We start from the raw sequence: 27,442 nt of genomic DNA on the forward strand, positions 1-27,442 counted from the left end.
CTGCTTCATATTTCTCTGTCTTCTCATTTTGTTTAACTTAGTGTGTTTTGGGTCTCCTTTTCCTCAGCTTTGTAGTTCCCGTTATTTTTGTTTTCTGCCCCCAGTGGGTGAGATTGGTTTATTTGCTTATGTAGGCTTCCTGGTGGATGGGACTGGTACATTTGTTCTGGTTGGTGGCGATGGATCTTGTTCTTCTGGTGTGCAGGGCCGCATCTGGTGGGGTGTTTTGTGGTGTCTGTCAACTTAGCATGACTTTAGGCAGCCTCTCTCCTAATTGGTGGGTTTTTGTTCCTGTCTTGCTAGTTGTTTGCCATGGGGCATCCAGCACCAGAGCTTGCTGGCCGTTGGGTGGAATGGGTCTTAGTGTTGAGATGAAGTCTCTGGGAGAGCTCTTGCTGATTGATATTACATGGGGCCAGGAGGTCTCTGGTGGTCCAATGTCCTGGACTCGGCTCTCTCACCTCAGAGGAACATGCCTGTCACCCGGCTGGAGCACCAAAATCGTGCCAGCCACACAGCTTGGAAGTAAAAGAAGGAAAAACAAACAATGAACAAATAGAACCCCAAACCAAATGGTAAAAACAAAACTAAACAGACAAAATCAGACAAAGAAATGTACCCACGTGCACACATACACACACACACACACACACACTCATAAAAACAGACAAACAACCCAAACAACAAAAACAGAAAAAACAAAACAAAACAACAAGGCAAAACTACCAGACAGAACCCTAGGACAAATGATATCAAACCTAAAGAGACTAAATCATACAAAGATACATACACACATGCATTCACAAAAAAAGAGAAAAAGGGGAAAAATTAAAAATAAAAATATTTTAAAAATTTAAAATAAAGGAAGGAAACAACCAAACCAATAAACAAAATTCACCAGTGAAAACAAGCACTTAAAACTAAACTAAGAGAAACATAAAACCAAAAACAAATCAGACTTAGAAAGCAAACCCCAAGTCTACAGTTTCTCCCAAAGTCTACCACCTCAATTTTGGGAACATTTGTTGTCTATTCAGGCACTCCACAGATGCAGGGTTTTATCAAGTTGATTGTGGGGATATAATCCACTGCTCCTGAGGCTGCATGGAGAAATTTCCCTTTTTCTTCTTTGTTCGCACAGCTCCTGGGATTCAGCTTTGGTTTTGACCCTGCCTCTGCCTGTAGGCCACCCTCAGGTGTCTGTTCCCCACCCAGACAGGAGTGGGTTCAAGCAGCAGCTGATTAGGGCTCTGTTTCTCACTCCAGCCATGGAGAGGGAAAAGTACGGTAGTTAGAATTAGAATGTGGGGTGAGCCTGCAGCACCAGAGGCTGACATGACATTGCAACAGCCTGTGGTGCACCGTGTGTTCTACCAGGGAAGTTGTCTCTGGATCATGGGACCCTGGCCATGGTTTGCTGCACAGGCTTCCATGGGGGTGTGGGTAGTGACTTGCACTTGCACACAGGATTCTTGGTGGCAGTGGCGGCAGTGTTAACAGTCCATGCCCGTCACTATGGTCCGATCTGATAGCCGCGGCTCACTCCTGTCTCTGGAGGTCATTTAGGTGGTGCTCTGCCCTCTGTGGGCACAAGGAGCAGGAATCCCCTCTCCTCGCACACCCCAAAACAGTGGTTTCTTGCCTCTCCAGCTGGTCCAGACATTTTCCTAGACTCCCTCCTGGCTAGCTGTGGTGCACTAGTCCACTTCAGGCTGTCTTCACACAGCCAACCCCAGTCCTTTCCCTGAGGTCTGACCTCTGAAGCCTGAGCCTCAGCTCTCAGCTCCCACCCACCCCGATGAGTGAGCAGACAAGCATCTTAGGCTGGTGAGTGCTGGTCAGCACCGATCCTCTGTGCGGGAATCTCTCCACTTTCCCTTCTGCACCCCTGTTTCTGCATTGTCTTCCATGGCTCTGAAGCTTTTCCCCCACCTGTTCCCACCACTGAAGGGGCTTCCTAGTGTGTGCAAACTTTTCCTCCTTCACAGCTCCCTCCCAGAAGTGCAGGTCCCATCCCTATTATTTTTCTTTTTTCTTTTGCCCTGCCCAAGTACATGGGGAATTTTTTGCATTTTGGGAAGTCTGAGCTCTTCTGCCAGCATTCAGTAGGTGTTCTGTAGGAGTTGTTTCACATGTAGATGTATTTTTGATGTATTTGTGTGGAGGAAGATGATCTCCATGTCTTACTCCTCCACCATCTTGAAGGTCTCTTTTATTTATTTTTATATATGCATTTTTACAGTTTGTCTAATTCCCAAGTAATGTATTTATTATTAAATTATGAATCAGTGTAGGAAAGATTGACATTATCATTTTTCTATTTCTACATAAGTAGAGGGTCTGTTTTCCCATTTCTGCAGAACTTCTTTTGGAGTCCTCAGTAGCCTTTCCCTTTCTCTCTATCTTTCCTCTGCTCACAGCAAGATGGATTCTGGATATACTCTGAGTACTGTAACAACCACCTGGACGCCTGTATGGAGCTCTCCAAACTGATGAAGGACAGCCGCTACCAGCACTTTTTTGAGGCCTGTCGCCTCTTGCAGCAGATGATCGACATTGCTATTGATGGTTTCCTTTTGACGCCAGTGCAGAAGATCTGCAAGTATCCCTTACAGTTGGCTGAGCTCCTCAAGTATACCGCCCAGGACCATAGGTAAGGGATTGAGGGAGGCAGGAGTGAAGGAGAGAGCCTCCTTTAAATGTTAATCCTTATTGAGAATGTATGTCCTTTTGCCTTTTCTGAGTTTCTGTTAGCTTACATACACAATGGGATGATGACATATTCTTGCTTACCTCTGAAGACTGTTGTGTATATAAAGTGAGACAATCCTTATCAGTTGCTTATAAACTTATAAATCAATATATACACAAAATCAGTGTTCATCTTTATTGTACCACTTAGACACTGCCTTCAGGGAGCTTATTGCCTGGTCCTTAGTCCTGAGTTCAGCCAAGTGAATCAACTGTTTATTCTACTCTGCTCAATAGAGTCAAATATCCTGGTAACAGACCGCCCAACTTGTACTGACCTTAGGTTTCTTCTGAAAGGCTACACCCCTCGTCTTCTTTAGTCTTTTACACCCTCCTCTGCCTCATCCCAACTGTACCTTCCCCTTAGACACACAGCATGACTGGGGGAAAATAGACTTCCCCTGAAGTTTTTTCAAAGTTTTTCAGTATTTTCAAGAAAACCAACCCAAAAAGGACCAAGGAGCTTATCTTTCTCTGAATGGAAATGATACTCCTAACCCCCTATTAGTAAGGTATATGCTGGGAGTCATCTCCAACAATGGGAATGGTCTACAGTGAACCATCCCCTATTTTTTCACGTGCTTTGCTTCATGACCTAGAGCCCCGAGCCTATTTATAGCCTGCTTTTAATTGGTATTAAATCCGTGATCTTAGGTTTATTGGCCCAGCTCTCAGCTCTCTTCCTGATTGATCACTATAAGAATAAAGAAGGCCTTTGTCCAATGTCCCTTAGTGTCTGCCTGATTCTCATCAGGCCTGCTTCCTACTTTCATTTGGCTCTGCTGCCTGGTTTCCTTGGAGCTGACTTCCAGACCTAGTTGCATAAGGCCATTGGTATGCGTCAGTTGGTTTTGTTTATGTCAAGCTTCTAGGCCAATCCCTAGGTTCATTTTTAAGTTGATGTTGTTCTTTAGCATATCATGGGTTATGTGCTTCAGTGGTCTGAAACCCTGGACAGATTTCAGATTTGAAACCATATGTGGTAGCGGTGGACTCTCCCTTTGTGTGAGTGACGCCACCAGTGGTAACTCTGCCTTCCTTGCTCTGTTGGCTGTGAGCGAGGCAGGTATAGAAGGACCTTGCAAAGGAGGACTCTGTCCCCTTCTCCCTGAGTCTGTTTACTAGCTGGGGGATAGTGGGAGTACTAATTAGACATGAAATTTGGAGGTGACTAAATCTCACTCAAAAGATTTAATACAGCCCATTGCCAAAACTGAGTTCCAAGTTTTCTAAGGAGAAAACTTGTGAGAGCTAATAGGATATTAAAGAACCCCAATTAAAATATCTTAATATTTTAAAAATAAAAATGGAAAACATGTATGGCACCTAAAATGGAAAGGGCCTTAGAGGAAGGTCTTCTAGTCACACTTACTCATTCTATGGCTAGACAGACTGAGTTCCAGAAAGGGAAAATGACAAAGAGCAAGTCTGTGGCAAAGCAGGGACACAAAGTATGGACAGTGGTCTGGGAACCTAAATTTTTAAAGAGCCCTCCAGGTGATTTTCATGCCGAGGAAGATTTGTGAGCCATTGTACTAGCCAGTCTGGAAGGCCTTTTCTAGTTCTGCCATCCCATGTTGTAATGAATCTAAATGACCTCCAGAGGAATACTTCAAGGTGCTAAGTGACCAGAAGCAGCCACTATTGTACCTAAATCTCAGTGGAGCTGCTTTCAGACCAATGGTTTTAAAACCAGTATATTTAAAGAGTGATTCTCAAATGTTTTTATATCACAGCTTATCTTCCACCTACTCCTGAGTGTCTGCTCTAAAAATCATACTTCTGGACTGATGATATTAACTAGGTAAATTAGGTATTTACATAAATGCTTTTAAGAGCCCCCCAAGGACCAAATTTAAAGCACAGCCAAAAATTATGTTTGTCTTTTAGACCAAAGCAACCCTAGGGCCTTTTGTGTTTAGTGGGAGCGAACAAGATAGCATATCTCCCTGGGATTTCCCATTCATGTGCACCTTCACCTTGTGAGTGGAAACCCTGCCTCAAGGCCTTCTTACCCTCTGGGTCTCTGGTCCCCTCTCCTTCCACTCCTAGGCTCAGGGGTGCTGAGAGAATGGTTCAGTCAGTGGCGGGCTACATCAATCCCTCTCCTCATTTGGGGTGACCCATTGGGCCTAGCACTATCCCCAGGCCATGGGCTACTTCTTCTTGCAGGCCTCAGGAAGCTGTATCAAGGTGATAGCTCCTGCAATGCATGTCAAAGTAGCTTGGGTTTGAAGACACTTAGAGGCTACTGCCAGGCTGAAGACTTAGGTCGATAGGTGTTCAGATAGGTAGGTCTGAAATGCAAGCAGGCAGAGTTCTTCCCGAGGGAGAAGATTAGGTGGATAGAGAATGGTAAATGGAGAATAATACTACCTTTGTTTACAGAAGGGTGACATGTCCCCACCCCCCACCCAACCTTGCTTAAGCTGATAACAAGAAAGACTCTGTACAAGAGGGACGTTAGCTGACCTGTCTGGAAGAAGACAATCTTGGTTCAGTCAGTCTCCTCACTAGGGTGCTGGGCTCAGACCTCATCTGGAAGCCTGAGGGCTCTGAGCAGGGTTCAGGCTGGACCACAGCTATTTACTTTTTTCTCTCACCCACTCCTAAAGCTAGTGGGGAAGGTTAGAGATGGTGACATACCCCCCTCTAACCATCGTGAGAGAGGCAACCAGCTAAAAATGGCAAAGGTTGACTGACAGTATGGCACAGTGGCAGTGATAAATTCATGGCTAAGTAGTACATGGGGTCAGGCAGAGGTAATAAGCATTCTCATGCCAGCACTGTCCAATAAGACTTTGTACAGTGATGTAAATGTTCCATATCTGTGTGGTTTAATGTAGTAGACACTGGCCACATATGGCTATTGAGTACTGAGAAATGTAGCTGATGCAACTAAAGAACTAAATTTTAAAATTTTATTTAATTTGAATTAAATGTGGCTAGTGGCTACCATATTGGACAGTGTAACTCTGTGCTTTACCTCCTAGAAATTGGCTTAAGGCATTTTCCTGATGCTGTCAAATCAGGGAGGAATAGCATGGGAGACAGAAAAAGAACCTAAAGAACAGGGGTGCTTATTTACGTCAGCAACTTCTACACTGCAACCACCCCTTCTGTCATTACCCTACCTTGCTTCTAAATGGAAAGCTCAGATAGTCTTGCCAGGGAAAAACTTTGACAGTTTTACAGAGCACAATAACTCCCCCACAGGTTGGAGCAAGTAACTGTAAAAGAATGAAATGTAACAGAAACAAATGTAATATTCTGTAGTTGTGTCTAAGAAATCAACAATTCAAGGACAGACTGAGAGACATACAGCTTCTAGACAGCATATTTTAAAGAAATTTAAGAAGTATTGGTTGATCATAAGTTCAGTATGAGTCAGAAGTGAGATCCACAAGAAAAACTGATAACAGCTAACATTCATTAAGGCTCAGGATAAAGAGGTTTTGGGGTGTGTGTGTGTGTGTGTGTGTGTGTGTGTGTGTGTGTGTGTGTTAACAGAGTTGTCTTAAGACAGAATAGACTGGTTAGGATTTGTAGTGAGTATCCTGTCACTGTAGGTGATAAAATGTAGTAACGTTTGAAGACTATGTTCTGGCAGGTGTGCAGAGAACAGACTGGAGCCAGGGAGGCCAGCTAAGAGGAGGTGCTGTGTCTCATCTGCCCTGGCAGTTAGAACTCCCTTTCTTCTGTTCCTATGTTTGGTCCACCACCCCACATCTCAATGTATTAGGGAAGAAAAAGACAGTTGCCTTGCTCTTCTTTTTCTCTTCTCTTCTTTCAAATTGGTGCTGGGACAGTGAGCAGGTTAGTGACCACAAAGCTTGTTCAGCTTCTCTAAGGAAATGTTTGTTAAGACTGAACTGTAACTCCTCCTCCTGCCTTCTCAACTTATTATTTCACCAAATGTCTGGGATCTAACTTTCAATCTTCTTTTCACAGGAGCCATTTGACTGGAATTAGATCAGACAAACAGAGAAAACTGGGCAGGGTGGTATAAACTTCAACAAGTGGGCCATCCAAAGTCCCAGGAAAATGGGGCCTAGGATTGTACTTCTGGAGTTAGAGGTTTTGAGAGACAACCCATATAATGTCTATACTAGAGAAATGTTTGTTTTGTATTAATAATACTGCTAACATTTGCTGTGAGCCAAGAGTAAGACAGTTTTCATGGATTATTAAAACTTCAGCAAATCCTACTGTAATTCTCCCCATTTTACAGATGAGGAAACTGAGTCACTGAGAGGGTGAATGAGACTTGTCAAAGGCCACACCACTAGTCAGTGACTAAACTAGGATTTGTGTTCAAGGAGTCTGGCTCCAGTCTCTGTTCTTAACCACAATGCTACATCCCATCTCTATATTGTATAGGAGGAAAGGTTTGGATGTTATTTTACAGTGACTTTGGGCACAGTTCCCTAGAAATAGGTGCTAGAACAGATGGTAAAGTTCTCTGGACCGTGCCATGTGTTTGCCTCCCTTCTTCATCCTTGGCTGGTTGTATCAGATAGGTACAAAAATAAATGCATAACAAAGATGAGTCTGTTTCTCTTTCATGGAAAAAAGCCTGCAGGTAGGCAGTTTATGGCTGCCTTGCTGGCTCCATGATTATCGGAGACTCCTTCCAGTTTTTTCTTTTCCTATCCTTAGGAGTATGGACCTTGTCCTTATGGTCTAAGATGGTTGTTAGAACTTCAGCCATCACATCTAAATATTCTTAAGCGTCAGGATTAAGTAAGGACCAAAGAAGGGCATGCTGTTTCCCTTAAAGGTGGTTTTTCAAAAGTTCTACCCAACATTTCTATTTACATATCACTGGACAGAACTTGATCATATAAGTCACCTCTTACTGTAAAGGATAGAATATGTAGTTTTTTGCACCATGTGGCATGGATTCCATCTAAAGTCAGGGCTCTCTTGCTAAGTAGGAAGAGGAGAATGGATGTTAGTGTTGGCACCCAGCACATTGGTTCAATGGCACATTGACTCATCCAACTTGTAATTTTGTGTCTTCACAGTGACTACAGGTATGTGGCAGCTGCTCTGGCTGTCATGAGAAATGTGACTCAGCAGATCAATGAACGCAAGCGGCGCTTGGAGAATATTGACAAGATTGCCCAGTGGCAGGCCTCTGTCCTAGACTGGGAGGTAGGACCCTTACTAACAGGGACATTGGAGAGTCTGAATACCTTAGCCAGAACCTCACATCTTAGCCAAAGATGAGCAAAGAGTAATTATATTTGAAAAGCATCAGAAAGGATTTAGATTAGAGCTAAGGCAAAACTTCCTGCTAATGAGAGGTGTTGTGTACTTGAATAGCTTTCTAAGAAGGTTGGAGAAATCTCAGTTGCAATATTTCATTAGGAAAGGAAAGATTCATCTATTTGAGTGTTGCTAAGAAATAATTGGGTTGACTCAGTAGCATTTCAAAGCTCTTTCAAGTACTGGAATTTTATCACCACCAGATGAACACTTGGATAAGGAGTAATAGGTACTAATTCACTCTCAGACACACAGTGCAAGGTTGGTTCTCTGATGCAGGCCAGCCAACATACTTCTTTTCCTCTTGGTGAGATCACCTCACCCTGACATATCTACTAGTTTTATCCAAGCCTGCACACTTCAGGCCACAACCATCATCCCTGCCCAACTGAGAGGCCAAATTCTGTTTTTTAATTACCTGCTTATAAAAATAATCCCTGAGCCTCCATTCTATTGGAAATGGCCACAACTTTTCTGAACTCAGAAAGCCTTCACTAAAGCCTTGTCTTCTGAAATGCTAACTTGCAGAGGATATACACAGCCTAAAAAATAAATGGAGCTTTTGCCTCTTACGCCACTGCTCTGTTGGAGTTCCTGAGGTGTCTGTTAAACAGAAACAGAGCTGTGAACTTTAAAGCCTCACAGGTACCTGTGTGTTAAGTACACTATTTATTGTTTCTCTCTTGTACCCATCAAGAGAACCAGGAGTAATGACATTTCACATTTATCTCTCAGACCCAAGTTATGAAATCTGACAGTCCACAGCTAATATAACCAAGATAGGAGAGGCAGGACATGCTACCAGGGAGGAGATGGCAATCTTAAGCTTCATGATCATAGAAGTTGAGTCAGCTCCCCATTCCTCTGGCCTCCACACAGGTATAATTTCTTGTCATTTGAGAGCTAGTAGCTCTCTAACTTCTCATATAGTTTAGCACATTCCAAGGGAATTAAACAGACTTACAGTTACTTAACCAATGTCCAGAAAAAGTCATCTTTCCTTTATTCTGCTACTTCTGTTCCTCTTTAATGTATGTGGCTGGAAATGTCCACAGTTCTGAGCAGCTGGCATATTTTTGAGTCTTATTTGAAGGATAATGTCCCCATACAGAGTAGAAAAAAGCAGTAATTCTTTGAGATGCAAGGAAAGGAAGGAATCTATATAAAGAGATCTTCTTGCTCATAAGAAGAAGCCAGCACTGGCGCAGACTTATTAGGAAATCATGGATTCTCCTTCCCCTGTGTCTGGTTTGCTTTGGCTAGTTTCATGATCAGAGGGCTGGATCAAATGACCTCTAGCAAGATCACTAATTCTCAGGCACTCTGAAACTGTGGCTGGTTAGCAGGCCTCTTTTTCTCTACCCCTGCTGGGATTCTCTGTAATAGGACGTTCCCAGCAGCAATTGTCTTTCTATTACCTGAAACATTTTCCCCCTTCCCAATACCTGGAAGACCTTCTAATTCCTCCATGGGCTCTGGGCCTCCAGTCCCTGCAGCTGGGGCCATGGGAGACCAAGAATAGCTTGAAATTCTTTGGCCTGTTCAGGGAGCTTCACTAACACCAAACTTGAAAGCACTGAACTATGATTTAAAGACTCAGCATCTCAGAAGGAATTTTATTTGTTTTTGTCTATAGTTGGGGGGTGGGAAACAAAGGAAAGTCTTTCGGATAGGAGGCAGTTACTCTCTGCCTCTTTTGTTAGCATGATTGACTGGTCCTCTAATCTCATCCAAGCCCACACAACCCTGCTTGACAAAGTCCTTCTTTATTTAAGTTAATAAGAAGAAAAATTCCTTGTGGTTAACTTTTCAGACTCTGAGGTCACTATGCAACTTACCAGCTTCAGAGGGTTTGCCCTCTATGAAGCATTTTCTTTAGCAAGGCCTGATGGGTACATTTCAGAGGCCAGGACCAAAGTTTCGATCAAGTGTGCCATATCTAGTCTTAAATATTTCTAAACTGTCAGAGTCAGTAGGTCTCTTAGGGAACTCCCCAAAGAACAACTCTGGCCATGCTTATGCACATGTGTGCGCACACACACACGTGCACACATGCAAACCTTGTAATGATGGTGGAAGTCTGAGAAGCCTATTCCTGACTGAGGCCAAACAGCAAGTCAATGACAAAACTAAAACTTGAATCTAGTCTCCAGATTCCCTGGGGGGTGTTCTTTTCACTGCTGTACCACATACTCTTCTAGTCTTCTGCTTCCTACAGCCCAGTCGCTTCCCTTTATGATATTGCAGGGACTTGTTTCTGCAGTAAAGTGTCCATATCTAAGCAAGAGAGTAAGACTGCCTTGGGAGGAAGTCCAAATCCCGGTAAAGCTAAAGGTAGATGAGTGCTGGGGAGTCTCCCACAGAAAGCAATAGGATATGTCCATTCCATGGCTGGTCGGCTATTGGCTTGGGTGGCTCCAACTCACTGGTTCCCTGGTATAGGTTTTTACTATGTTCCACCTACCCGTGCAGTTGAACATGCAGAAAGAAGTCCTGCCAGCTTGGTGGGTGCAGCTGTGGACAAGCCTTGAAAATCAAGAAAATGAAGCAGTGCTTTGCTATCTCTGCCACTCCCTTGCCTCCTCCACATGTTTGAATAAACAGGGTGGGTATCAAAAGCATTTACATAATAATTTCAGTTTGATTTGTCAAATGAAAAAGAAGAGTCAGGAGACCTTCAAGATGGCGGAGGAGTAAGACATGGAGATCACCTTCCTCCCCACAAATACATCTGAAATACATCTACATGTGAAACAACTCCTACAGAACACCTACTGAACGTTAGCAGAAGACCTCAGACTTCCCAAAAGTCAAGAAATTCCACAAGTACCTGGGTAGGGCAGAAGAAAAAAGAAAATAACAGAGACAAAAGAATAGGGATGGGACCTACACCTCTGGGCGGGAGGAGTGAAGGAGGAAAAGTTTTCACACACTAGGAAACCCCTTCAAAGGTGGAGATGGGGGGTGGCGGGGGAAGCTTTGGAGCCATGGAGAAGAGCACAGCAACAAGGGTGCAGAGAGCAAAGTGGAGAGATTCCCACACAGAGGATCAGTGCCAACCAGCACGCACCAGCCTGAGAGGCTTGTCTGCTCACCAGCCAGGGCGGGTGGGGGCTGAGGCTACGGATTCTGAGGTCAGATCCCAGGGAGAGGACTGAGGTTGGCTGCAAGAACACAGCCTGAAGGGGGCTAGTGCGGCACAGCTAACCAGGAGGGAGTCCAGGAAAATGTCTGACACTGCCTAAGAGGCAAGAGACCATTGTTACAGGGTGCACGAGGAGAGGATTCAGAGCACTGCCTAAACTAACTTCAGAGCTGGGTGCGAGCCACGCCTGTCAGCATGGACACCAGAAATGCGCATGAAATGCTAAGGCTCCTGCTGCAGCCACCAAGAAGCCTGTGTGCAAGCAACAGTCACTATCCACACACCCCTCCGAGGAGACTGTGCAGCCCACCACTGCCAGGGTCGCGTGATCCAGGGACAACATCCACGGGAGAACACATGGCGTGCCTCAGGCTGTTGCAACATCACACCGGCCTCTGCCGCTGCAGAGTCGCCCTGTATTTCATACCTTTCCCTCCCCCCACTGGGCTGAGTGAGCCAGAGCCCCCTAATCAACTGCTACTTTAGCCCCTTCCTGTCTGAGTGAAGAACAGATGCCCTCAGGCGACATACACGCAGAGGCAGGGCCAAATCCATAGCTGAACACCAGGAGCTGTGAAAACAAAGAAGAGAAAGGGAAATTTCTCCCAGCAACCTCAGGAGCAGCGGATTAAATATCGACAATCACCTTAATGTACCCTGCACACCTGGAATACCTGAATAGACAACGAATCAGCCCAAAATTGAAGCGCTGGACTTTGGGAGCAACTGCAAACTTTGGGTTCGCTTTCTACATCTAATTTGTTTCTGGTTTTATGTTTATCTTAGTTTAGTATTAAAAGTTTATTATCACTGGTAGATTCATTTATTGATTTGGTTGCTCTCTTCTTTTTTAATATATAAATATCTATATGTTTTTCTTTTTCTCTTTTTGTGAGTATGTATGTGTATGCTTCTTTGTGTGATTTTCTCTGTATAGTTTGCTTTTACCATTTTTCCCAGGGTTCTGTCTCTCCATTTTTTTAAATTACTTTTCAACTTTTGTACTTTTTAATAATTTTTAAATTTTTTATTTTAGTAACTTTATTTTATTTTTCCCTTTCTTTCTTTCTTTCCTTCTTTCTTTCTTTCCTTTCTTTCCTTCCTTCTTTCCTTCCTTCCTTCTTTCTTTCTCTCTCTCTTTCTTTCTCTCTTTCATTCATTCTTTCTTGCTTGCTTGCTTTCTTGCTTTCTTTCTCCCTTTTCTTCTAGTGGTGTGGCTGAAAGAGTCTAGGTACTCCGGCCACATGTCAGTCCTATGCCTCTGAGGAGAGAGAGCTGAGTTTAGGACATTGGTCCACCAGAGACCTCCTAGCTCCACATAATATCAAACAGAGAAAGCTCTCCCGGAGATCTCCATCTCAATGGTAAGACCCAGCTCCACTCAAGGACCAGCAAGCTACAATGCTTGACAATCTATGCCAAACAACTAGCAAGACAGGAACACACCCCACCCAAGAGCAAAGAGGCTGCCTAAAATCATGATAAGGTCAAAACACCCCAAAACACACCACTGGACATGGTCCTGCCCACCAAAAGACAAGATCCAGTCTCATCCACCAGAACACAGGCACCAGACCCTTACCAGGAAGCCTAAACAACCCACTGAACCAACCTTAGCCACTGGGCAGAGACAACAAAAACAGTGGGAACTGTGAACCTCCAGCCTGCAAAAAGAAGACCCCAAACACAGTAAGTTAAGCAAAATGAAAAGACAGGAAAAACACAGCAGATGAAGGAGCAAGGTAAAAACCCACCAAACCAAACAAATGAAGAGGAAATAGGCAACCTACCTGAAAAAGAATTCAGCATAATGATAGTAAAGATGATGCAAAATCTTGGAAAAAGAATGGAGAAAATACAAGAAATGTTTAACAAGAACCTAGAAGAACTGAAGAGCAAACAATGATGAGCAACACAATAAATGAAATTTAAAAATTCTCTAAAAGGAATCAGTAGCAGAATAACTGAGGCAGAAGAACGGATGAGTGACCTGGAAGGTGAAAGAGTGGAAATAACTACAGCAGAGCAGAATAAAGAATGAAAAGAATTGAGGACAGTCCCAGAGACCTCTGGGACAACGTTACCACACCAACATTCGAATTATAGGGGTCACAGAAGAAGAATAGAAAAAGAACAGGACTAAGAGAATTTTTGAAGAAATTATAGTTGAAAACTTCCCTAATATGGGAAAGGAAATAGTCAATCAAGTCCAGGAAGCACATAGAGTCTAATACAGGATAAATTCAAGGAAAAACCTGCCAACACATATATTAATCAAACTATCAAAAATTAAATGCAGGGAAAAATATTAAAAGCAGCAAGGCAAAAGCAACAAGTAACGTACAAGGGAATCCCCATAAAGTTAACAGCTGATCTTTCAGCAGAAACTCTGCAAGCCAGAAGGGAGTGGCAGGACATATTTAAAGAGATGAAAGGGAAAAACCTACAAGCAAGATTACACAGCAAGGATATCACTCAGATTTGAAGGAGAAATTAGAAACTTTACAGACAAGCAAAACTTAAGATAATTCAGAACCAGCAAACCAGTTTACAACAAATACTGTAGGAAATTCTCTAGGCAGGAAACACAAGAGAAGGGAAAAATATACAATAACAAACCCCAAACAATTAGGAAAATATTATTAGGAACATACATATAGATAACTACCTTAAATGTAAATGCATTAAATGTTCCAAACAAAAGACATAGACTGGCTGAATGGATACAAAAATAAGACCCGTATATACACTGTCTACAAGAGACCTATGTCAGACCTAGGGACCCATACAGACAATAAGTGAGGGGATGGAAAAAAATATTCCATGTAAATGGAAATCAAAAGAAAGTGGGAGTAGCACTTCTCATATCAGACAAAATAGACTTTAAAATAAAGACTATTACAAGAGACAAAGAAGGACACTACATAATGATCAAGGGATCATTCAAAAAAGAAGATGTAACAACTGTAAATATTGATGCACCCAACATAGGAGCACCTCAATACATAAGGCAAATGCTAACAGCCATAAAACCGGAAATCAACAGTAACACAATCATAGTAGGGGACTTTAACACCCCACTTTCACCAATAGACATATCATCCGAAATGAAAATTAATAGGGAAACACAAACTTTAAATGATATACTAAACAAGACGGACTTAACTGATATTTATAGGACATTCCAATGAAAAACAACAGAATACACTTTCTTATCAAGAGCTAATGGAACATTCTCCAGGATAGATCATATCTTGGGTCACAAATCAAGCCTTGATAAGTTAAGAAAATTGAAATTGTATCAAGTATCTTTTCCAACCACAATGCTATGAGACTAGATATCAATTACGGGGGAAAAAAACCTATAAAAAATACAAACACATGGAGGCTAAACAATACACTACTAAATAACCAAGAGATCACTGAAGAAATCAAAGATGATATCAAAAAATACCTAGAAACAAAAGACAATGAAAACACAATGACCCAAAACTTTTGGGAGGCAGCAAAAGCAGTTCTAAGAGGGAAGTTTATATCAATACAATCCTACCTCAAGAAACATCTCAAATAAACAACCTAACCTTCAACATAAAGCAATTAGAGAAAGAAAAACAAACAAAAATAAAACCCCAAAGATAGCAGAAGCAAAGACATCATAAAGATCAGGTCAGAAATAAATGAAGAAGAAATGAAGGAAATTATAGCAAATATCAGTAAAACTAAAAGCTGGTTCTTTGAGAAGATAAACAAACTTGATAATCAATTAGCCAGACGCATCAAGAAGAAAAGGTAGATGACTCAGATCAACAGGATTACAACTGAAAAAGGAGAAGTAAAAACTGACACTGCAGAAATACAAAGGATTATGAGAGATTACTAAAGGGCACTAAATGCCAATAAAATGGACAACGAGGAAGGTATGAAAAATTTCTTAGACAAGTGCAACCTTCTGAGACTGAACCAGGAAGAAATTGAAAATATAAGCAGACTAATCACGAGCACTGAAATTGAGATGGTGATTAAAAATCTTCCAACAAACAAAAGCCCAGGACAAGATTGCTTCACAGGCAAATTCTATCAAACTTTTAGAGAACAGCTAACAGCTATCCTTGTCAAATTCTTCCAAAATATAGCAGATGGAGGAACACTCCCAAAGTCACCCTGATACCAAAACCAGTCAAAGATGTCACAAATTAAAAAAAAAATTCAGGCCAATATCACTGATGAATATATATGCAAAAGTTCTCAACAAAATACTAGCAAACAGAATCCAACAGCACATTAAAAAGATCATACACCATGATCAAGTGGGCATCATCCCAGGAATGCAAGGATTCTTCAATACACACAATTCAATCAATGTGATAAACCATATTAACAATTTGAAGGAGGAAAACCATATGATCATGTCAATAGATGCAGAAAAACCTTTTCACAAAATTCAACACCCATTTATGATAAAAACCTTCCAGAAAGTAGGCATATAGGGAACTAACCTCAACATAATAAAGGCCATACATGACAAAACCACAGCCAACGTCATTCTCAATGGTGAAACACTGAAACCATTTGCTGTAAGATCAGAAATAAGACAAAGTTTTCCACTCTTACCACTGTTACTCAACATAGTTTTGGAAGTTTTAGCCACAGCAATCAGAGGAAAAACAAATAAAAGGAATTCAAATTGGAAAAGAAGAAGTAAAGCTGTCACTGTTTGCAGATGACATGATACTATACATAAAGAATACTAAAGATGCTACCAGAAAACTACAAGAACTAATCAATGAACTTGGTAAAGTAGCAGGATACAAAATTAATGCACAGAAATATCTTGCATTCCTATACACTAATGATGAAAAATCTGAAAGATAAATTGAGGAAACACTCCCACTTACCATAGGATCAAAAATAATAAATACCTAAGAATAAACCTACCTAAGGAGACAGAAGACTTGTATGCAGAAAACTATAAGACACTGATGAAAGAAATTAAAGATGGTACAAATAAATGGAGAGATATACCATGTTCTTGGATTGGAAGAATCAATATTGTGAAAATGACTCTACTACCCACAGCAATCTACAGATTCAATGCAATCCCTATGAAACTATCAGTGGCACTTTTCACAGAAGTAGGACAAAAAAATTCTCAATTTGTATGGAAACACAAAGGACCCTGAATAGCCACAGCAATCTTGAGAAAGAAAAACGGAACTGGAGGAATCAGGCTCCCTGACTTCAGACAATACTACAAAGGTACACTAATCAAGACAGCACAGTACTGGCACAAAAACAGAAATATAGATCAATAGAACAGGATAGAAAGCCAGAGGTAAACCCATGCACCTATGGCCGCCTTATTTTTGATAAAGGAGGCAGGAATATACAGTGGAGAAAAGACAGCCTCTTGAATAAATGGTGCTGGGAAAACTGGACAGCTACATGTAAAAGAATGAAATTACAGCACTCCCTAACACCATACACAAAAATAAACTCAAAATGGATTAAAGACCTAAATGTAAGAGCAGACACTATAAAATTCTAAGAGGAAAACATAGGCAGACCACTCTATGATATAAATCACGGCAAGATCCTTTTTGACCCACCTCCTACAGAAGTGGAAATAAAAATAAACAGATGGGACCTAATGAAACTTAAAAGCTTTTGCACATTAAAGGAAACCATAAACAAGACGAAAAGACAACCCTCAGAATGGGAGAAAATATTTGCCAATGAAGCAACTGACAAAGGATCATTCTCCAAAACTTACAAGGAGCTCATGCAACTCAATATCAAATAAACAAAAATCCCAATCCATGAATGGGCAGAAGACCTAAATAGACATTTTTGCAAAGAAGATATACAGATTGCCAACAAACATATGAAAGAATGCTCAACATCACTAATCATTACAGAAATGCAAATCAAAACTACAGTGAGGTATCACCTCACACCAGTCAGAATGACCATCATCAAAAAATCTAGAAACAATAAATGCTGGAGAGGGTGTGAAGAAAAGGGAACCCTCTTGCACTGTTGCTGGGAATGTAAATTGATACAGCCACTATGCAGAAGAGTATGGAGGTTCCTTAAATAGCTAAAAATAGAACTACCTTATGACACAGCAATCCCACTACTGGGCATGTACCCTAAGAAAGCCGTAGTTCCAAAATTGTCATGTACCACAATGTTCATTGCAGCTCTATTTACAATAGCCAGGACATGGAAACAACCTAAGTTTCCATCAACAGATGAATGGATAAAGAAGCTGTGGTACATATATACAATGGAATATTACTCAGCCATAAGAAGAAACGAAATTGAGTTATTTGTAATGAGGTGGATGGACCTAGAGTCTGTCATACAGAGTGAAGTAAGTCAGAAAGAGAAAAACAAATACCGTACGCTAACACATATGTATGGAAACCAAAAAAAAAGAAGAAAAGTTGTTCTGATGAACCTAGGGACAGGGCAGGAATAAAGACGCAGAGGTAGAAAATGGACTGAGGACACAGGGAGGGGGACGGGTAAGCTGGGACGAAGTGAGAGAGTGGCATTGACATATATACACTACCAAATGTAAAGTAGATAGCTAGTGGGAAGCAGCCACATAGCACAGGGAGATCAGCTCGGTGCTTTGTGACCACGTAAAGGGGTCGGATAGGGAGGGTGGGAGCCAGATGCAAGAGGGAGGAGATATGGGGATATATGTGTGTGTGTGTGTGTGTGTGTGTGTGTGTGTGTATATATGTATATGTATATATATGTGTATATATATACACATATATATGTGTATATATATATATATGTATATGGCTAATTCACTTTATTATAGAGCAGAAAATAACACACCATTGTAAAGGAATTATACTCCAATAAATATGTTTAAAAATAATAAATTAAATTTAAAAAAAAAACAAGAATCATAGAAGAAACCTTCACAACTTAATCTCCCTTGAAAAGGAATTAAGAAAGAATTAAGAAAAAGGAATTAAGAATAGAAGAAACTTTCACAACTTAAACTCCCTTGAAAAGGAATTAAAAGGAGGGTGGAGATTTAGTAGCACACCAGCAATTGGTGCCTACTCAGTAAATCAGGGCATTTTGCTAGACAGCAGGAGATCTTGTATTATATCCACACCTGACTGGCCCTCAGCTTATTCAATGAATGTTTTGGATTTATTTGCCCACCTCCAGTTTCCATCCTTGCTCCCTGCCAGCCTATGTGTACTAGAGTTCATGGAGTCCCCCGTGCTCTGCCCTACCCCCTAGGGCTTCTAAATAATCAGTGGATGAGTGAAAGTATCACCTGTACCTCTAAATAATAATAAGTACCTTCAATCAGCTTAGGGGAGCATCAGGAATAAGAACCTGTTTTCACAAATTGCAGTTTCTAGGAAATTTCTGATTTCTCTGATGCTGATGTTTGGTTATGCTATCACTTTCCTACCCTTCACATGCATTAGATCCACTTGAAGGGAAGGGGAAGGTACATATCCCTGACAGCTTTTTTTCCCATTCTTTAATTGTTCTTTATTTTTTTTTATTTTTGCAAGATTTTTAAACAAATTTATTGGAGTATAATTGATTTACAATGGTGTGTTAGTTTCTGTGTATAACAAAGTGAATCAGCTCTATTAATACGTATATCTGCATATCACCACCCTCTTGTGCCTCCCTACCACCCTCTCTATCCCCCCCTTCTAGGTGGTCACGCAACACCGAGCTGATCTCCCTGTGTGATGCAGCTGCTTCCCACTAGCTACCTATTTTACGTTTGGTAGTGTATATATGTTAGTGCTACTGTCTCACTTTGTCCCAGCTTACTCTTCCCCCTCCCTATCTCCTCAAGTCCATTTTCTACATCTGCTTCTGTATTCCTGTCCTGCCCGTAGGTTCATCAGAACCATTTTGGGTTTTTTTTTAGATTCCATATATACGCGTTAGCATATGGTATTTATTTTTCTTTTTCTGACTTACTTCACTCTGTATGACAGACTCTAGGTCCATCCACCTCACTATAAAAAACTCAATTTTATTTCTTCTTATGGCTGAGTAATATTGCATTGTATATATGTGCCACATCTTCTTCATCCATCCTTCATCTGTCAATGGACACTTAGGTTGCTTCCATGTCTTGGCTACTGTAAATAGTGCTGCAATGAACATTGTGCTACATGACTCTTTTGGAATTATGGTTTTCTCAGGGTATATGCCCAGTAGGAGGATTGCTGTGTCATATAGTAGTTCTATTTTTAGTTTTTTTAAGGAACCTCCATACTGTTCTCCATAGTGGCTGTACCAATTCACATTCCCACCAACAGTGCAAGAGGGTTCCCTTTACTCCACACCCTCTCCAGGATTTATTGTTTCTAGATTTTTTGATGATGGCCATTCTGACTGGTGTGAGTTGATACCTCATTGTAGTTTTGATTTGCATTTCTGTAATGATTAGTGACGTTGAGTATTCTTTCATGTGTTTGTTGGCAATCTGTATATCTTCTTTGGAGAAATGTCTCTTTAGGTCTTCTGCCCATTTTTGATTGGGTTGTTTGTTTTTTTTTGATATTGAGTTTCATGAGCTGCTTGTAAGTTTTGGAGAGTGATCCTTTGTCAGTTGCTTCATTGGCAAATATTTTCTCCCATTCTGAGGGTTGTCTTTTCGTCTTGTTTATGGTATCCTTTGATGTGCAAAAGCTTTTAAGTTTCATTAGGTCCCATTTGTTTATTTTTGTTTTTATTTCCATTTCTGTAGGAGGTGGCTCAAAAAGGATCCTGCTGTGATTTATGTCATAGAATGTTCTGCCTATGTTTTCCTCTAAGAGTTTTATAGTTTCTGGCCTTACATTTAGGTCTTTAATCCATTTTGAGTTTATTTTTGTATATGGTGTTAGGAATTGTTCTAATTTCATTCTTTTACATGTAGCTGTATCCCTGACAGCTTCTTTTATATCTTTTTTTTTCTGCATATTTTTACCAGGATCCCAAGTTTGAGCTCATATTTGAGAACTTGATTGTGTGTGGTTGTGATTTCCTCCTCATAGCACCCCTCCCCCATAGCCTGGTTGTATAATACTCAATAACGTGTTCCAGTTTACCATTGGACGTTTGAATCCAAAGAATTTGGAGGAAACACAAAAGCCCAACGTGATGGCGGCAGCAAAAACATCTTTTTAAAGCTAAATGGCTTGATGAAGCATACTCTTTGGACCAGGAGATCAAATGTGGAGGGATAGATTTGTTATTTCCCTGCTTTCCTCCTAGCAGGCAGAATTGAATATAAACTCTGAGAAGGATAGCATTTCCCTTGTCCTCTCCCTTGATGTGCTCAGGGCACAACCCCACATCAGATAATCAGCCTATAATTAGAATGAGGTGCTGGGCATTGGGATATTGAAATGAATGAGATGTAGCCTTGACTATCCAGTGAGGGCAAGTATGTTCCAGGCAGAGGAAACAGTGTGAGCAAAATTCTGGAAGAATGGAAGAGAACAGAAGGCATGTGGAGGAGGGGGAGGTGGGAAGAGATTGCACTTGATGGGTCAAGGCAAAGAACTGTGTAGTGCAGTGGGGCAGAGAGGGCAAAGTCTGTTGCTCTAAACTCTGAGAGGTCCCTCGACCTTACATGAACTTATTTGGTGTTCTCAAGCAGCCATGTGATTTGAGCCAAACAGGAACCTTGGTATTAGCCCCATTGTCTAAATGAGGAAACAGATTGTGATTAAGCTACTTCTGAAGGAAGTGAGTTGGCGGCAGCACTGGGCCCAGAACTGAAGTCTTTGAGGTTCTTACCTTAGAAATTTCCAAGGCAGCTGCTTGTTCCATTAAGGGATCATTATTTTGCTGTGGTTTGATGGTTTAGAGCATGGACTTTTGAGCAACTGTCTCCTGGATTCTGCCACTTTCGGCATATTACTTCTAATTTCTCTGACACTGGTTTGGAGACAACACTACATCCCTTATTGGGTTGTGAGTATTAATAGGAATATGTGGCACAGGATTTAGGGTACACAGTAATAATCAAGGTAATAACTATCACTATATGGAGCTTACAGTGTGATATGTACTTTTGTAAACACTTTATGTTAACTTATATAATCCTTACAACAGCCAAATGAGGTTGGTAATGTTATTATCATCATTTTAAAGATGAGGAAACTGAGGAACAGAGAAGATGAGTTAACTGACAACAAACACCTTGGTGAGCATAGAGGTGTATTTTTTCAAGGTTTTTTTTTTTCTTCTTGGTAGAGTGGCACCAAGTGGCATTGATGGCAAGTACTTAAAACAGAATTGATAGAATTGGGTTGCTCCTAGCTGGTGCAGTGTGTAGACCAGATGCCCCTGAGTAGTCCTCCTGGTCTGATCATTCTCAGCTTAGCAAGTTGTGCCTTTAAGAGTCATCCTGGCCATCTTTGTATAGCATTGACCCCTTTTATAGCGTTCTTTCACTTTATACATATTCAAAATGGACTGTAGTACATCTTCCTGGCCTGCCTCAAGGTGGGGCATGGCTGACTGGTACCACGTTCAGCTTCCCATCCCTCCAACAGGAAAGCCTTGCATGACCCCCACACTCTTAGGGATTCTTCTCCTAGCACTGGGCCTTCAGAGGTTCTGTGCTAGTATGTGGGCCCCTCAAGGAGGAGTGTTTACCAAAGTTCCAGGGAACCCCTGAGGTGTAGTCTGGAGTCACAATAGTATCTCGGAGCATTCTTTTTTTTAACATCTTTATTGGAGTATAATTGCTTTACAGTGGTGTGTTAGTTTCTGCTTTATAACAAAGTGAATCAGCTATACATATACATATATCCCCATATCTCCTCCCTCTTGCGTCTCCCTCCCACCCTCCCTATCCCACCCCTCTAGGTGGTCAAAAAGCACTGAGCTGATCTCCCTGTGCTATGTGACTGCTTCCTACTAGCTATTTTACATTTGGTAGTCTATATATGTCCATGCCACTCTCTCACTTCATCCCAGCTTACCCTTCCCCCTCCCTGTGTCCTCAAGTTGAGCTTTCTTTTTGTGGTTGTATTATTAGAAAATATTTCCATTGAGCTCCCCTTTTTCTTCCCATCCCTTAGACTGAAAAAAATAATGATATGCTCAAGAATACGATTTCCTGCTACCCTTCTCTTTGGGCCACTGCCCTGCCTAGACTGTTTACCTCTGATTGTTTCTGGGGAGATGCAGGCACCCCCATCTCTAAATTTGACTTGAAGCTTTTCAGTACAAGGCTGAGACCTTATCATTGGAGTATCAGGGCTAAGACCTTAGAGATCATCCTCACATACCTCATTTAACAGCTGGAAAACTGAGACCCAGAGAGAGGAAGGGACTGACTCTCCAGTGACTTTTTGGCCTAGAGACAGTATAACATAGTGGCAAAAGTGAGCACGCTCTCTGGAGCTGCAGACTTGTGGTTTGATTGTGGATCTTTGGCTAACTAGCTGGGTGACTGTGGCTGATCACTTGACCTCTTTGTACCTCAGACTATAAAGATGACAGCAAGACTATCTACCTCCCAGGGATACTGTGATGCTCAGAAGAGACAGAGTGAAAGTATGTAGCACAATGTCTGATCCCTGTAGGTGCTCAATAAGTACTAATTCTCCTGAGTCAGGGGGCCATTTCTTTTTGTCCCCATGGTTTGCCTTGCATTCCATGAGTTCTGAGCACACCTATATTAGACTCCTTTGCTGACATGTAAGCTCCTCGATAACAGGGCCAAGTCTGGCTTGGCATCTGACATACATCCCCACATATGAGAGTTCCCATAAATAAGAGGCCCTTGGAAACTCTGTAGAATAGAATTAGCTAGGTGTTAGGTGTTTTGGGTGTGTGTGTCTGATTCTACATAGCAAGAAAGATAAGCAAGTTATTCAGGCTTTCTTGATAACAGACCAAGGTGATAAAATTTCCTGTTTAATCAGTAGATTTTAATGAACTGAGAAAGGAAGGAAAAACAAATTTTTTAATAAATTTATTTATTTTTATTTATTTATTTTTGGCTGTGTTGGGTCTTCGTTTCTGTGCTAGGGCTTTCTCTAGTTGCGGTGAGTGGGGGCCACTCTTCATCGCGGTGCGCGGGCCTCTCACTGTCGCGGCCTCTCTCGTTGCGGAGCACAGGCTCCAGACACGCAGGCTCAGTAGTTGTGGCTCACGGGCCCAGTTGCCCCGTGGCATGTGGGATCTTCCCAGACCAGGTCTCGAATCTGTGTCCCCTTCATTGGCAGGCAGATTCTCAACTACTGCGCCACCAGGGAAGCCCGGAAGGAAAAAACAATTTTAAGAGGGTGAATGGATTCTCTTTCTCTCCTTCAAACATCATCTCCTTCTTGTCCTTCCCTTTCTTATTTTACTTGTCTGGGAAGCAGAGAGGCTTCTAGCACCTGCTCAGGCTTTACTCTTCAGGTACAAGAAAGAGACTAAAAGTCTAGAACTAGGATGAAAGATTGGGGCAGAAAGAGAGATTTAGAGAAAAAGAGAGAGGGAGAATAAGAGAGAGACAGATAAACAGGCACCTCATGGCAGCTGGTGCCTCTAGGGACAGAGAGCAACTGGCAAAGAAGGACTATAGCAGTCCTGGGTAGTGGGGCTCATTTGGCCTCAGGGTAAACAAGAGTATGGGTCTTTATAGCTCATGGAGCCTTTCAGGGATTCCCAGAGGTCCCTCCCTCCATCCTTTCTTCCTCACCAGGCCCTTTCTGTCCTCCTCCTGTCCCAGCCTATGCCCAGCTCTAGGTGCCTCCAGGCAAGTGAAGGGGCCATCCCTCCTGCCTGGCTGCCTCTCACTATCACATGTCCTTCCCAGGGCGAGGACATCCTAGACAGGAGCTCGGAGCTGATCTACACTGGGGAGATGGCCTGGATCTACCAGCCCTACGGCCGCAACCAGCAACGGGTCTTCTTCCTGTTTGACCACCAGATGGTCCTCTGCAAGAAGGTAACCCCACCCCTTTCTTCCCAGAGGGAGATGGGGACCCCAGGGGGCACCAGACCCTTCCTCTCCATCATCCCCGGTTCCCAACAAAGTGGGCTAACCCTGCTGGACAAAAACAAGACAAGATATTGGCAGCAAATCCATATCAGGATCACTGGTATGGCATGAATATCACAAGCAGGGCTGGCTTATGGTCAGTGAAATTCTGAAATTGGTAAAGTTTGTGTTGGTATCTTTTATACACTTTTCCCTCCTGCCCTTCATGGCGATCTTTCTCACTCTTTTCGACCCAGAGATGATAGCCTGCTGATTTGCACCAGTTGCGAAAAATATTGAAATATTTCTATCCCAGTTGGTGAATAAGAGGCTTCCCTGAGCACCTCCCCCCATTTCTACTCTAATGGCTTTGACCATCTGGCCCCTTACTGCCCTAGGAACCAACAAGGGACCTCCTACTTTACTCTTACAGGTAAGGTACCTTACCTTTGTGATACAGGAATTTTCCCTGTTCCCCTACCCATTTCCTATACAAGTTGTGTCACATCCCTATAACTCTCAACTGTGCTCTTCTTTACCCTCCCTTCTCTGTAATCCATTTGAGAAAAGGTCTTGCTCTTGTGATTAACTCAGCATGAGTGTTTGTTTCTTGGTATCTTCTCCTTGGCAGGTAGGAGGATGGCATATGTTCTCAGCCTGATTCCTCCTGACGGGATACTGTTTCCTCCACCTCCTCCCTTAGGATAGGGGGCTCAGATCACTTTTAGCTCCAGGGACTGACTGGGAAGAATTTGGGACCAGGGAAAGTAAAAGAGGAGGTGAAAACCAAAGAATGCTTAAAGTGACTTTTTATTTTTTTATTTATTTATTTATTTATTTTTACGGTACGCGGGCCTCTCACTGTCGTGGCCTCTACCATCGCGGAGCACAGGCTCCGGACACGCAGGCTCAGCGGCCATGGCTCATGGGCCCAGCCACTCCGCAGCATGTGGGATCTTCCTGGACCGGGGTACAAACCCACATCCCCCACATCTGCAGGCGGACTCCCAACCACTGCGCCACCAGGGAAGCCCTAAAGTGACTTTTTAAATTCACCATCCTACCCTTGGCTCTTTCCCGATAATCCAGTCCCTTTGTTCTCTTCCTTATCAAGTAGCAAATACCTCTGAAAGGGAATACTAAATCATGAAGCACCAGGTTAAACACTGTCATCTTTCCCAGACTGGAACAGGAACCACACATTTGTTTTTAAGCCCCCTGTTCTCTGTGTATACCACATCTTGCATTAAATCTCTGGCTATTTGCCTTTGACAGTGGATTGAGGAAACAAATTGAGTTTCAATTCAAACTGCCTCAATGTTTGGGAATAAGCTTTAAGTGCCAGCTCTGGAACTGATAGCTGGCTAGTTAATGGAGAAAATTTCTGCCTTTGTCTGGCCCTGGCCCTGGAAGAGAGAACATTTAGGAATCTGGAACTTGGCCAAACACCCAGCCCTCTTATTATCTACCCCCACCTCTTCCTTAGACGTTCGTCAAATCAGGAGGCAGGATTTTTGGGGGTTAACTTACGTAGCCAAGGAAATTCTCAGCATATCAGTCATGTCACCAATAGGCATGTGCTCATTCTTCCCACTGAGCCATGTTTACACTCAGAACAACCAGTTGTAGAGAGACACAGGAAAGAGATTAGGAAGCTGGTTTATTTTAGCCTTGCCCACCGCTCACACCCTGTTAATTTAAGCATCTGTCAGCCAAGGCTGAGATTACTTTAAGGAAAATGTGAAACTCAGCTCTGCAAAGCAGTAGCTATAGGAGACAGGGCCAGGAGCCAGAACACAAAATAGTGAGGCAAAGGCTAGAAATAAAGGGAAAAAACACCATGGACAGTGAGCTAAGTTTAGGAGCCAGGGGACGGCAGAAAACTAAAATGGAATGAGAATCAGCTCCAGGCCAGCTAGTAGAAGCCAGTGATTAAGGAGAAACCAGAAGCCGAGCAAGCCAAGGTGGCAGGATGGGGGTAGCAGGCAAAAAGAATGAAAAAAACAAGAGAAACCTTGAAGCTAGCATAGCTTTCTTCCAATGGGAGCCTCTAGCAAGAACCATGGCCTCCCTTTCCAGAAAAAAAGCTATCCACATACCTGGGCCTTCTTGTCTCTGGTTTCTCAGAGCATGAGCAGCTACAGTTTGATTTTTCAAAGCCTATTAAAACTATATCTGATGTTTATGTTGAGGCTATGGTTGAGGATTTCTATTTGGTACCTGCAATAGGCCTTTCTATTCAGCAATAGGGAGTAAATTTTTTTTTTTTTTTTGGTATGTGGGCCTCTCACTGTTGTGGCCTCTCCCGTTGTGGAGCACAGGCTCCGTTCACGCAGGCTCAGAGGCCATGGCTCACGGGCCTAGCCGCTCCGCAGCTTGTGGGATCTTCCTGGACAGGGGCACAAACCTGTGTCCCCTGCACCGGCAGGCGGACTCTCAACCACTGCGCCACCAGGGAAGCCCTGGGAGTAAACTTTTGAGAAATGACCATGGCGCCAAAATAAGGTATAGAAAGAGACAAGGTCTTTGGTCTTCTGTATGGTTGAGGGACCTCTTGCCATTGCTATAAAAGCCTTTCTTCTTGAGGTAGAGCTGGAAGAAATGAAGAAATCTTCCTGGAGATGAAGAATCCTTTGGCAAAGGAAATCTACAAAGGAAAAGGGCCAGGAATAGAGCTGGGCGAGTAAGGCACTCACCTCAGGCATGGAGTTAAAAAGGAGGCCCCAAAGCACAGTAATCCTTTTTACAGGGAAGAAAGGGGACAAGAAAGCTACGTAATCAAATGTGGCTACATAAAGCTTTCTGATGAGTTCATATTTAAAAAGGAGGAGGAAACATGGGCCTGTAGCAAGTGGATAAATATTCATATGTAATATTTTATATGTATAGGATATTTAATAGGAGTGACAAAGATTAGTTTTATGAATCTTACAATGAGTCAAAGTTACTTTTTAAAGATTCTAAGACAATATCAATGATTTAAAAAGATCTTTTCAAAAAAAGAAGAAAAAGGAAGTGATAGTCTGTAGTCTGGCACCTCCCTTCTAGGGACAAATAATTTACTATTAACACAGGAACTTAAAACTTCTCTGTCAAGGGAAAAAGAGCATAAACCTGTTGAGGGGGAATTTAAACCTAAGGTATCTGAGGTTGTAAGAAAGCACTTCAGTGCTCTGAATTCATTCTTTCATGCTATAATTATTGAACCCCTGCTCTGTGCCAGCCAGGTCTGCCTTCTTAGAGCTTGTAGACTAATGGAATTTAGGTGTAATGTAATTTAAAAATATATACATCAC

At 42.2% G+C, this 27,442-nt stretch overlaps 1 protein-coding gene across 8 annotated transcripts in view; it reads left to right on the forward strand.

Moving 5' to 3' along the window:
- ARHGEF9 (Cdc42 guanine nucleotide exchange factor 9) overlaps window positions 1-27,442 on the forward strand; it is a 207,483-nt gene that overhangs the window by 138,466 nt on the left and 41,575 nt on the right. For all 8 annotated transcript variants that reach the window (XM_081221593.1, XM_081221592.1, XM_081221597.1 and 5 more), the window contains 3 exons: window positions 2,421-2,653; window positions 7,779-7,908; window positions 23,982-24,113. In XM_081221593.1, the coding sequence (XP_081077719.1) occupies window positions 2,421-2,653; window positions 7,779-7,908; window positions 23,982-24,113 (495 nt within the window). The remainder of the gene's footprint in view (window positions 1-2,420; window positions 2,654-7,778; window positions 7,909-23,981; window positions 24,114-27,442) is intronic.

This window comes from Mesoplodon bidens, assembly GCF_964165515.1.
Source record: "Mesoplodon bidens genome assembly, chromosome: X".
Classification (NCBI taxonomy): domain Eukaryota; kingdom Metazoa; phylum Chordata; class Mammalia; order Artiodactyla; family Ziphiidae; genus Mesoplodon; species Mesoplodon bidens.